The 14,022-nt window shown below is 39.9% G+C and overlaps 1 protein-coding gene across 8 annotated transcripts in view; it reads left to right on the forward strand.

Moving 5' to 3' along the window:
• pdlim5a (PDZ and LIM domain 5a) overlaps positions 1–14,022 on the forward strand; it is a 68,589-nt gene that overhangs the window by 2,724 nt on the left and 51,843 nt on the right. Inside the window, exons 1-2 of one of the 8 annotated variants that reach the window (XM_020101087.2) lie at positions 2,981–3,202; positions 3,659–3,934. In XM_020101087.2, the coding sequence (XP_019956646.1) occupies positions 3,836–3,934 (99 nt within the window). In that variant the 5' untranslated portion in view covers positions 2,981–3,202; positions 3,659–3,835. Of the gene's footprint in view, positions 1–2,980; positions 3,203–3,658; positions 3,935–14,022 lie in introns of those variants that run through there. The other 7 variants (XM_020101089.2, XM_020101090.2, XM_069523676.1 and 4 more) reach the window with 7 other exon arrangements.

Consider the following 14,022-nt stretch of genomic DNA (forward strand, 5'->3'; position numbering starts at 1 on the left):
GGTTTGTTCTTTAAAATCTGAGGGGAATAATTTAAACCAAAAATAATTTACCCAGAGACAGTTTCACCTTCACTGCAGGGCTTCGTGTTGAAGAAGACATTCATTTATCTACTCACATATTACACCCTGGAGATCAAAATTGAAAAAAATAGCCATGGGGAGTTTTGTAATAAACTATCTTGTCATTGAGGACATGGTTTACACAGACTTTAGTCAGTTTGTTATTCATTATAATACATACTCTTTTCTTTCCAGTTCCACTTTCTGTCTGTCCCCTGTTTATTTACATATACTAATAGTAGTAGCTCCCTTTCACACCTAATGATCCTGTCACTCTCCCTCTTGTCTTGTTATTGACCCCTGACCTTAGACATGCAGTTTTAAAAATGTTATGTTATGTTCAAAATAATCATAGAGGATAACTTGAGATAGTGGAGCATTTGAATCAGCTCGATAACACGGCTCTGTGCAGATTCTGGCTCCAGATATACAAGATGGCAGTATTTATATATGTGGGATATTTTGGCTTCGTTTTTGGACAGTGAGAAGACGTTGAGATGTGTCGTTCATATTGATATACAGTCAATGGGTTCAGTATATTTACAATGATGGTGGATGATGGAGGTAAATCACTGCTGAGAGTGGCTTCCTCTTCACAACACAGAATGATGACACTAACCTGGTTCATACAGGGCAGTCCAAGAATAGGTCACGTCCTGTGGTGTCCACTGCCTGATCAAAAGAGCTCAACAGGGTTTTTACTAATTATCCATGTCCTCTCCCCAAATAAAGATGCAGTTAGATCTTCTCCAACGAGCACGAGCAACTATTTGTACAATAGCACAGAATAAACACAGTGTCTTCAGTGATTACATTAGCCCCCTCCATCAGTCCGCCAGCGGAAACAGGTTTAATGACTCCTGCGTCTCTGCTCCTCCCAGCTAGTGTTAGACCAGGCTCTGTTGCCGCAATGCTTCGTATCGGTTTGAATAACAGAGCGTTTATTTAGAAAAGTTTTTAACTTAGGTCTGAAGATTGTGTCGGTTGCTTATCAGACCTCTGAAATATCTGACATGCAAGGTATGAAAAAATAACACCAGTTAAGTTAATCATAAGTATAAAATGTATATATATATACAGTATATACAAAGCCACTGTGTGTGTATGTGTGTGTGTGTGTGAGAAAAACACTGTGGGAGTGTTCATTAGCAAGTTAATGAAAAGCATCCTGTTGTCCTGTTTGTATTTAATCTTCTTGTACTGTTTGTCCATCATGATGTTATCTCATTAACGTGTTAGAATCATTTCATGGTGCAGAGGTTGAATGTTACTCTCTCCCTCTCTGTTTTATCTTCATATCGCTGTCCAGCATCTTTTCTCCCTAAATTTATGTCCAAGTTCTTTCTATCTCCCCATTGATATTTGTTGGTTTTCCAAAATAAATGATATTATAAGAGTATTTTTACTGTGAACTCACCAGGCTGTTATAACTAACCCTGCAGAGAACATAGTCCAGAGCTATGACTTGGCAAGATGGAGCCTACTGTGTGTGTGTGTGTGTGTGTGTGTGTGTGTGTGTGTGTGTGTGTGTGTGTGTGTGTGTGTGTGTGTGTGGTCTGGGCCAAGAAACGAGCAGTATGAGTGTTTTATTGAGCCACTACTTATATCAGTCTAAATACGTCTGTATTGATCTGTCTGGGCAATGGAGGGTATGGACTAAAGCCAGCGCAGAGTTGAGGAGAAGTGCCTGAGCTGTCAGGACATAAATAATGAAGAAATGGATTAAGAAAAAGGAAATGATGACGCTGCATCGAGGCACCAGATTACTTGCATGCATCGAAGAAATGAAATATTGTGGCAGCGACCTAGTTGGTTATGCTTTTTTGTTAATTCATTGAGACCAAGAGGTAATTTGCACAGTAGATATGTAGGAAAAGGAAGATTTATGAAAGTCTAACTGTAGAGTTATACAATTTTAGTCAGGACCTATACAATATAGAAAACAGCATTTAAAATGGTGTAAAAAAAAAAGAAAAAGAAGTAAGTGACAGAGACACTTAATGGTGATTTAAAGGTGTTAACAATGTCAGTGTGACTTCAGCTGAAGCAAAGAATCTCACCCTTGGGTCCGGACATCTCCTGGAGTTTTTCTTCACATACGAAGAACGCAGCAGGAGATTGTTGGAGTCAGATGCGTTCACAACAACAGGAAAATGTCTGGAACACTCAGGCGAGAGGTGGCGTCTGGGTAGAACATGCAGGTGGCAGGACACAATGTATAAACTCTGCTGCAGAAGGCACATGTTTTCTTTAGAGCACATTGACACAGGCTTTAATCACCATAAAGCTCTCACACCCCTTTTCATCATTAGATATTTGCTTTTCTTTTGTTTTGTATTCCTATTTGTTGCATCAACAAACCCACTTGCTCACTTTGAATTTTCGGGACAGTTTCCTGCTGCATTCTCACATACAGCCCCTCCAGAGAAAAATCTGGATAATTTTCAGCGCATGAATCAGCTTTGACAAGGTGACCCTGAGTTCATACACAGTCACCATCACTGTCATGTATCCTTCCAAGAACTCTTTTGAGAGACCTTTTAATTGAAGCCTTCGGGACGGGTGCTCGGGTCATGGCTGGTTTCACCTTAAACGAAACAGCCCACAGCTCTGAGTCCATGTTCCCAAAATATCTGGATGAAAGATAAACCATCCCCTCTCCTCAGCCCCTCACTCCCTCTCCCACGTCTCCCACCCCTTGTCGTTTACTCTGCTCCCACACTCTTTTTTTCCTTGTAATCTCCCCTCACCCCCCTTCATTTCATGTCTCCTCCCAGTGTTGCCTCCTCCCATCCTCTAATCTCACCCCTCGTATCATCTCCCTCATTTCACCTCCTCTGTGTCCCTCTCACTCCACCCACCAGCGATTTCCCCTCCTCTTTTCCCTCCCTCTCTCCTCCCATCCTAACCTCCAGCCGTTCTTCCTTTCGCCTCCCTCTTCTTCTCTCCCCTCCTCCACCTTTCCCCTCCCCTCTGTCATTAGCTGGTATATAAGAGCATTGTATGTCTCTCTACCTCCCTCACACACACACACACATTCTGTGTGTTTGCTGGGAAGGGGATAGTCAAAGGGAAACTAGGGATAACATTGTCTACCTTCAGCTAAAGGAATATCTTGCTCTCTGGAATTCCCATTAAAAAGGTACAGCCTTTCCATTCAAACTATAATAGCACTCATTAATAGAAAATGTGCTGCAGTTGCAGTATTGTTATCTCATTGTAAATGTCCTTTGTTAACTGTGAATGTTTTATGCTACTGAACAACTGCAGCTTATTGTAGTGAGAAAAAATACATTTTAATACTTGCTTGTGAATATGTTTGTTTTCATTAATAAGAGTGTACAAACATTTGTATTGTCTGTTTTTTATTTAAAACAATTCAATATATTGAATATATAAATTATTATTTTGTGTTTATTGAAAGTTGTTGTAGCTACAGTGACTGTTAATTTTTTTTCCCAACATTTCTGCTTCTCATCTTCTCACTTTGCGTTATCATCTTCATCTTGAAAACCAATCTTTACATTTTTCTTTTCGTGTCCACTGTCTCACCATCACAAATCACTAATCTGTACCTTTCACTCTCATCGTCCCTCAGATCTTGGAGCAGAATCTTAAAGTGAGACGATACACGCGATCCTGTACCCATCATCAGAAGCCTGCAGCGACATCATCATTATCGCCTGATCTGTGCAACGTGTTTTTTTTGGCTGCCATCAGCATCGTCACTTGCCAGCGACATCAACCAAACGTATTTGACGTTATCGGGGAGACCATGAGCAGCAACTACAGCGTCACTCTTTTAGGCCCAGCCCCCTGGGGCTTCAGGCTGCAGGGAGGGAAGGACTTCAACATGCCCCTCACCATCTCCAGGGTAAGACCAAAACACACGCAAATGTGGACGCACACTGAGCGACACACATCCTACCTCTCACTTTTCAATATTTTCAGCAAAGCAGTAAAAGCACATGTCTCTATTTAATCTCCACACGTACATACACACCCATCGATCCCGGGGCAGCTCTAAAATAACGTGCCACTGAGGCCATATGGTTGACAGGTAATTAACAATGATTTAAACTGAAATCCATTCTTTCTTTCTTACCTTGTTTCCTCCTCTCCATCTTTCCTCGATCTGTCCCTTTGACTCCCACCACCACACTTGATATTGCCCAACTTAATCAAATGCCATCTGCCATGTAATGACCACACAGGAAAGCTTTTCTCGATCCCTTTGCCGTCTGCAGCGAAAGTGCAACAATTCCGTCCTGGCACACAAACCTTGGCTTCTGTCCCTCTGCTTGGACAAGTAACTTGATGGTCCCTTGGTTTCTTCTCCTATCAGTGTCTTCTCCTCGATGCCTTTCCAGTTGGCTGTTCATTCATAAATAACACATCACATAAATACAGAAGGTTTCTCTCATTACTTTAACTATAGAGTGATCCTGAAACATGATAATCCTTTTCTAAATTTGGTCAAGTTCCTGTTCCGTTCCTCTGGGACAGTGCCACTTCACTGGTATGCACACAGACATACAGTGAAACTTATGCACCCACCTCCACCCACACACACACACACATGTTCACAAATCACTAAAAGTGGCAGCACGCAGACATATGGCAACGTGAGCCTGATGATGAATGGCTTGCCAGGTCCTGTGCCAATCCCCCTTGGGGCGGCTTGGGGTTGCCATGTTTGTGTTATTGCTTTGGATGTGATACTTTTCCCACTAAGTGGAGCCATGTGAAGTCTAACCACAGTTGTGTGTGTGTGTGTGTGTGTGTGTGTGTGTGTTTGTGTGTGTGTGTGTGTGTGTGTGTGGGAGTGTGTGCATGGACACAAAATCATTGGGGACTCTACCTGAACAACTGAGAGACAAGAATAACAAGTAAATTATATTATACAAAACATCATGTTAAACACAATTTAATTTGAATTGGTTTTATATCTAAAATATCCGACTGACAAATATTCTGCAGACAATTGTGTTGAAAATTATATATTTTTAGAACCTTTTTCTACTGTATTGAGAAATGAAGATGATGCATTTAAATAAAATAATTACGTTGGTCAGTGACGCTTTTCTTATTTCCAGAGAAATTGGCTGTAAATAAACCATTATTGTCTCAGCAGCTCACTCTGACCTTTGCTGCAGTATCACAATGACGTATTTGGTTTAAGGTTTCAAGACATTGGCAGGAATATTCTGATATAGTTAGATAGATCTGCTTATGACTGTGAAGTGTACAATTAGAACAGGTAGTATGGCGTAGTTTCCAAATTAGGGTCGGGTCACGACTAGAGATTTCAATAAAAGAATCAAAATGGAACTAAGATAAAAGAATAATCTTGTATTTCTATGTCAGTGTAACAGTGTTTTCTTTAGTCGTCTGTTAAGTGTATTTTCAAAGTTGTAAAGAAAAACTGCCAAAGAATCCAACTCAAAATTTGAGAATATTCCCATTTGTCATAATTTCTGTATTTGATACCCCCAAAGTGCTGTTCAAATGTGTCTCTCCTGAGGAAAATAGGAAAAATTGTTTCTCAAGCTCTGGATTCTGTTGCAGTTTCTTGATGCACAAGATTTTTCTTTTTGGAGAAAATACTGTTGGAAAAAAAAGAACAGCAGTGCATCTGGTTTGGGAAAACTTAATCTGAGGGGATGCATTATTTAACTGAAGCTTTTTAAAGCTGCATGCACTGCAACCCTGGTCTTTTCATCACACCTGTGTGCGCACACAAATGTTCAAATACCCCCCTCAGCCACAGCCACCGATCGTCCTCTAACCAGAAGGTCGGCGGTTTAATCCCAGTCTTCCCCATCTGCATGCCGAAGTTTCCTTGGGAAAGATACCAAACCCCAAATTGCCCCTCATAGAAAAAGTGCTATCCATAGATGCACTGTACGAATGTGTGTGAATGGCAATAAATACAGACCAAATACAAAACAGTCGAAACAGAATTATATATATACTAATATGAAAAACCCTGATAGTGTCAGATGATCTGATATTTGACACAGAGCTGGTCATTATCAGGAGAATTCACAGTGAGTGGGTGGACGTGTTGATGACGTCTCTGTCCTTCCGTCCTGCGGGCTCCACCCAGGAGCCTTTAACCAAACTGAATGTTTCCAGTAGGTGTCCCACATGGACAATCACTGGTTGTGTGCTGCATGTGATAAAGGGCAACTCCAGACAATGTCTTGAATTCAAATGTGAAAATGGTGTAAGACAGGAGATATTTTAGTACTGTTGGGAGAAGCCATCAGGTTTTTTGTGCCAGAAGGTTTTATTATCTGGCTTTACTTTCGGTTGCAGTTTGGATAATTTGAGGCAATAAAACTACTTGGTCAAGTTTAGGCAATAAAACTACTCGGTCAGTTTTAGAAAAGACCATAATTTAGGTTAAAATAGACTTATTTTTCAATATTTAACATGCAAAAGCTCATGGGTACTAAACCTTAAAGCTTCTCTGATGTTCAATGTATAGTGAGGCTGATACACACTAAATCTACACTGTATACAGAGACGAGTGGTGATTTGAAGGCTGTCTGTCTATGACACAAACGTATAAGGTCACTCATCAGGCCGTTCATCTGGATGTGTCTCTCTGCCGCTGTCATTCTTATCATACCTTCCTATTGTTTTCTCTCTATATTGTCATTCCTCTGTCGCTCACTGGCTGTTAGATTTTATGTAACTCATGACTCACCGCTCACAAACATTATAGTTTTCAGTCCAGATACAACAATTACACCAAATCCTAATTCTATCCTATTAAATCTAGTCCATGGTGATGAAGGGCAGTGTTTATGAGTTTGTCCATACCAGCCTTTTTCACAGCAAATAAGTTAACATGGCATTTTATAAAAAGAACTGGTGTAAATTGAATTATGGCTGAATTCCATTTAGCTGCTTCAGTTTCAGGGTCCTGGTATTTTTCACGCCGGCTCCTTGTCACGCCGTCGTGTTTCACTGGAACGTCACCGTCCATGTTGTCCGCAGCACGTCAAAATGTCAAGATACTGTGAAAAAGGCCTATATGTCCTGACACACACACACACACACACATGCACTCTCACACACACACACAGACTGCTCTCTGCCAGTCTAACCACAGAGTTGGTTCTGAGAACAGACCACAGAGTAGAGGTTATTCGAAAACGCAGCACCACTGCCAAACCATGCTCACCCTAACAGCTGCTGTTGCTAAGCTCCGCATGTACGTGAATAAGTTGTGTTTTGTTTACGAGCCTCGTTGTACCCACTGTAATATAACATTGTACCTGTGTTGCATCATTGGTCCAATAACTGCTGTTTATACAAATTGTGTTCACCACCCTTGTTTTTCTTTTTTTCAAATGTAGAAAAGCAGCTTCAGTGTTTTCTCAAAATGCCAATGAAAGTTTTTACCAGTTTGACATTGTCCATAAAAGGAGATCTTTAGAAAGGATTTAAAAATACTTCAACAAAAGCAGCCAATGTGCAAGAGTTCTGCAGGATTTTCCAAATATTACCATCTACAGATATAACATGGAGATGTGGAGTATGCAGAACAACTGTCTAATTCACCTACATGTTAATGTGTGAGACCAGAGCTTTGGGTTTTGCTGGCTGGTGCTAGGCTAGGTTTAATGTGAATACTTGAGCTAGATTAATTTTGGACTGTCTCTGTAAGCACAAGGGAACTTTAATGTATTTCCTGTTAGTGAAACAACCCTTTAATGGATATACTGTTAAAAGATTTAGGAGAAAACCCGCTGAGGAAGATCTGTTTATTGTTAACTCCCCTTAAAACCTTTTATCGTAAATTCCATTTTACTGATCAAAAGGTTTTTGAGAACAAGGCCTCTCATGTGCACAGGCAGAAAATACCTGCCTGCTTTTCCCAGTTACATTTACAGTCAGGCAGTGAATCAATATTTAAACCTTTCTGAAGGCAACCCATTTAGGATGCACTGCTAAAATAACGTAAGGGGAGGCAGCCCTAGGGGAGAGGATGCATTAAGACTCTAAGAATAGACGCATCATCTCACAGGTCAGCTCCCATGACCACACCCACTCTTGTCTCAGATCTGTGTCTATGTTTTAAAAGCTCCAGGGTCTAGACTGAATACTGCCTAGACTTCATTTCAACCAACACAATACAGATAGAGACAAGAACTATGACAGGATATTGATTGAGTTGCTTTTAATGGGCCTGTATAATTCTTTCTGGCTTTTGTCCCATTCCTTTATTTTGTCATTGCTTGGTTGTGCATGTTAAAAGTCTACGATGTGTCATAGGCCAAAGTCTGCGATGAAGGGAAGTGCTTCCCGAAGAACCATAAAAGCCTTGTTTGTACTATTTAACTGTAAATACATGCCCTCCACCAGTCTATCACTATGGTGGATCCAACATTGTGCCTGTGCATTGTCACAACTTATTGATCAATAGAATAGCATCAACCTTTTGGCAGGAGTGTCTATTGCATCTTAGTGTTCTTGCACAAAAGCCAACAAAACGGGGGCCCACTTCAGAAAGTAAAAGTCTACTGTGCTACTAGTGGTCAGAAAAGGGAATGAGAATCGTTATCTGGTTTATTGTTGACTGCATCGTAGTAAGCAGCAATATATTAATAAGTAAAATGCCTGTTTTTAACTGTTATGATAGTTTAGTTTATACAAACATTATTCTGATTTATCTCCACAATAATGCAACTTAATGTCATCACTTTGTCGTCAGTATTATATAACAGCTTTTGTAGAGTTGGTGATCGCTTGTGATAAAGTTAGTGCAGTGACCACAGCAAAATGAATGGACAGCTAATCTATCTTAAAACCCTTTTCATGGAAGAATGCAGTTCCTGGAAAAGCATCAACGATTTATGCGAGTCCTGCCTCCCCGGAGATGCTTTTCAACAGCCGACGATAAGAACCGACCACGGTGATGGGTCTATTTCAAAGACCACTGAGTTCTATACATAGTCTCTTTTCTCTCTGTCTTTCTGCCCCCCCCACCCTACAGCTTCTATTTCCTCCCTTACGCTCTTGCACTCACATTGTTTCACAGACCGGGTCTCAAACCAAACTTAGTGACTTAACCTTTCATACCATGAGGGTGAGAGCCAGTTGACAGCTCCTCCATTTGACTTAATAATAGTTTAATCTATCTTAATCAAACAGGTCCCCTGCTTCCCTCTGAGTATCTGTCCATCTTAGTGAAATAGTCCCAGAGCCAGAATCAGCAACTTATCATTTCCTCTCCCATAAATCAATCTGTCAGTGCTTGTGTGTGTGTGTGTGTGTGTGTGTGTGTGTGTGTGTGTGTGTGTGTGTGTGTGTGTGTGTGTGTGTGCATAGGTCAGAGCAGGCTTGTTGTATTTGGACATTGTAACAGACTCAACTTTTCTGAGTTCACGGCAGCGCAACAATTAATCTTTTACTCCTTCAAATTTGTTGGAAGTGATGTTACGTTGCGAGATTTGGCGTTCAGTTATTATGGCTTTTTGGGGAATTGTGTGTGACGGTCACCATTTTTCCATAATTACCAGTTATTTATAATCACATGGTTATAAAGTGAAAGAAAATACATGGATTACTTGTTTTGAGATACTCTGATCCCTCCATATTGCGTGTCCTACTGGGGACCTCACCCCGGGATGTCTGTCTTCACCGGTAATGGACTGACTAATCCATTGTAAAAGCCGTATCATGCCAATACAGGAACCGTGCTGAAATGAAAATCACACCTTAAATACTTTTAGCATTGACAGTTTGTCAGACGGAGGCACGCATGTCACACAGTTGTTGAGTTATTTTATTCACGAGATTAGACACAAGATTTGGAATTAACTTAAAGTAGTTGAATGTCTGAGCTCAGAGGATCATGTTTGTGTTCATGTCAAACTAGATGTAGGACATAATAATCTAATAACAGTAAGTAAGTAGTAACATAATCATCCTTGAAAAGATGTAACGTACCTGGACAGTTTATTTCGTTTTTTTTCAATTTTACATCCATCAGGTCATCAACTCACTTGTCACTTGCTCGCTTTTCCAAATTTCTGAATTTCTCAAATGGCCATACTCACTTTCTGGATATGTTATTAGGGGACTGGCGTTCAGTAAAATGTGCAGAGCAACTGACTCAGTGATTTGCAGAAATTCAGGAAAATATCCCGACTTCAGTGTCTGTCTGAAAGCAGCTTTAAAAAAGCACATGTTTTTGAATGATGCTTTTTTGTGTAAGTTGAGTGAGCAAAATTATTTGAGGCCAGAACATTTTTATAATCCTGGCAGACGAGCTTAGCCCAGTCATAACATGCACCACAGTGAATTCACAGTGAAAAGACTTGAATACTCTATTGTTCAACGCAGCTATAATGTATTTTCCGCAGTAGCTGCTAATCGTGCCGTGTCTCCTCTGCTTTCCACTCAGGATACAGCCCTTCTGGCTGGTATGTTTGTTCATAATAATATTGGTTGACGACAAAGACCAACAGAAATAAAAATGAATGGCTGCGGGTCAGAAGCCAAAAAGAAGAAAAAGAAAACAGCTGTTGAAGCTGCATAGCTGTCCTCTTTCCTGGTAGTTTGATCCTGAGAATTTCAGTTGAACGTTTTGTATTTGTTAACATTTTGGAAAATGAAAATCGTCACATTGTGATTGACTGTTTCCTTTTTTGCTGTGTACCATTGGATGTCGTGCAACTATCAGTGAGTTACGATGATACTGAAGAAATCGTAAAAACAGGACGATTCTTCAGCAGATTCTGAAATGTTCCCATTCCTGTCCCACTACATTCAGACACTGAGTGATGGTGCGTGCTGCAAATACAGTCTTGTTTTTTGTTTCTTTAGCAAATACTTGAATGTTAAAGCCCAAATTCATTAAATGAAATCAAAGTGTATTTTTGGAAGTTTATCAAATGCAAGACATGAAGAAGTCACCAACTTCCTGGTCAGAATAAATATCAACATATATTTCAGTCATTTTGTCTCTTCGGAAATTAAAAGAATATTTGTTTTATTGTTGTTTTTACGCAGGTTTCTCTTTTCAGATGTTGACTGTAGGATTCCAGTTAGGACACATTAATATTTCTATTATGTTATTATTATGTTAAACATGATCAAATCTTTAAAACCACCACTTTGGGATTAACTACACCGTCTGTTTCTCACTTCCACTATCACTATCCAGTCCTGTGTTCTAATGGCTGTATTCCTGAGGGTGTGTTCACCAGCTCTGCCAATACCAAGTCTCTCAGCTCCATTACAATCACATCATTGAGTCTGGCTGTGAATGCTGACTTGTTCACCTCTAGTTTAGCACAGTGCAGTTAGTTTTTACAAGAGAAAATAATGTTGTGGATTTGTTGATGCTGGTCCTGTGAACAGTGTAGTCCTCTGTTGCCTCCGTTACGCTGACCCCTCACTACGTTTCCACGTAAAGGAATAATAATAATTCCTCCTTATATACTTCAACACTTGTGGGACTCATAAATATGACATGTTTGATATTTCCCAGCAGTCAAGTTGTGTCAGAGTTCATTTTATTGGTACGTGCACTTTTACTTAAAGGGTATTATCTACTACAAAAATATGACCTGTATCTACAATTGGCTGTAAAGCACCAAGAAACACAACCATGTCCGAGCACAAACAAGGGAGGAGAAGAAAAATCAAGACCGATATGATGAAGGAATTTGATGTAATACTTTTGTATTACCAGTACATTGTCTTTATTTAACACTATGCTGACTTTGCAGCTCTCTGTTTGACGTCATCTCTTCGTCCGTGACTTCATGGACGTAATGCAGGTGAATCTTAACATTTCTTATCATCTTGTATCAGAGTTGGATTAAGGGTTGAATGGACAAGCTGCTCTCACCAGCAGATCTAAAGATTCTCGCCCTTGTGTGCAAAACTCTGTGTAATGTGCACAATGTGTGTTTGTAGAGTTTTGGCAGCTGTAGCTTCAGTGAGCTACAGTATCTTTGGGAACTTAAGCTTGTGTAGCCTTTTCTTATTAGCGTCTGTAGCTTTATCATACAAGTCAGGTGGTGATTATTAGATGCTGATGCACACATCTCTGCATAGCTTTAGGGAAAGAGAGTTTTTCAGACGCTTTCATTAGATTGAAAGTATGCGTGTTTGTGTGCCAGCATAGGCGTGTACACACATAAGTACACATGCACACATGTTGTATGCATATGCCGATCAGCCACAAAATTAGAACCAGTTACCTGTTGTAATGTTGTGGCTGCTTGTTGTTTAGTCCATTAGACAGAGCACCTTGTGGAGTGGAGGCAGTTTAAAAACCCACTCTATAATACTGTATTGACTCATAAAGGACAGGATCTATAAAAGACATGATCCCCATCTCCATCCTCTTTTATATCTGTTTGTATTAAGTTTGTCATACTCATACTGTAAATTCCTTATCATGTCTTTGTGTTTTTCGAGACAGAAAATTTTGTGTCTCCTGCTCTCAGATTTTAGTCAAAGTATGACATTCATTGTAAGGTTTTTGTGTTGATGTATAACTAACCTGCAGAAAGTTCAAGTTTATGTTCCTGCACAATTAAAATGCAATTCCAGTTATTTCATCATCAGATTTTTTAGGAGCTTGACTCTCAAACCTCAAGCGATCAGCAGACTACATGAAATTGATGGACGTTAAATGCCTCTTTGTAACAGTGGATTCTGTCAGATGATCACTAGATCCTGTTTCATGCATTTCTACGGTGATTCAGACACGACAGCATGACTCACTTCATTCAGGACCATAAATAGCAAATGAAATGTTACCACAGATTACTACGTGGATAGGCTGAGGTTATGTTTACCCCAGCTTTCTTTTTGATAACTTCTTCCCTTCTTTGCACCTCTTTCATAAATCTTCCATTCTGTCCTACTTGCCTAACTCTAACATTTTGTTGGTATTTTGCTGTTCTCTGTGTTGCTAAGAGATCAGAGCACTGTAGTTGTCATGCTGTTTGCCTTCACACTTTTCATTTTAATATCCCTTTTTTATGGCTTCAAATGCAGAGTTGGTGAATAAACAATATGTTTTTTGTTAAAATTCTATATTGATAGAAAAATATTATGCAAGCACTTGGACATTTTTTCCTAATTGCAGTTTTCTGTCCCCGCACAGGATTCAAACATGTAATACATCACATGAACATTCCCTGACACGTAGGATCACACTAAGAGATGAGCTAACTCTAGCATATGGAAGCAGCTTTGTGGATGTTTGAGTTACAAGGACCGCTCTCAGTAATTGCGTCTCCTGCTCTCAGCTTCTCAGAACATAGCGTGATATGAACCATCTGCCTGTCATCTCTGTCACTCGCGGTGATGAAAGCAGGCATTATTCAAAGTACTTAGACTGGTCAGTGTGTTCAAACCACACCATTCTGCAGCACTCGAGCAAAACTTTGTTGCTGCATTAAACCCCAATTTTTTTTCCAGCCAAAAGATTAATATCAGGCAGCATAGGTGTTGAAAAGTGAAATAGCTGGAAGCTTAATGTCAAGTTCATCTGTGGAGGGTTTAACACACTGCATGTGTAGCGATGACAAGTGTGGACCCTTTCACTTTTGCTTGAATATATAATGAGGCAAGGAAACAAGGTTAATGTATGTTGAAAACAAAGAATAAGAAGGACGTACAAAATAGCACATAAAGGCAGCTCTTATAAATTGGGACATTTAAGTTGCCTAAAGCTTAGAACATAGAATCACAGCAACTTTAAAAAAGATGGATGTAGTCTGTAGCGTACCCTTTCAAAGTTGCTTAACTTATAAAAGAATTATAACCATTTATACATTTAGCAGGCACAGAGCAACATTAGCATTTATTAGGCTACTTCCTCCAAGGCGGTTCTGTTTTCATCTGCATCTGTTTGATTGTTTGTTAGTTAGTTAGCACAATTACGCAAACAACATCCAACCGATTTCCATTTGGAGAGGG

The sequence above is a fragment of the Paralichthys olivaceus genome, chromosome 4, assembly GCF_024713975.1.
Source record: "Paralichthys olivaceus isolate ysfri-2021 chromosome 4, ASM2471397v2, whole genome shotgun sequence".
Lineage (NCBI taxonomy): Eukaryota > Metazoa > Chordata > Actinopteri > Pleuronectiformes > Paralichthyidae > Paralichthys > Paralichthys olivaceus.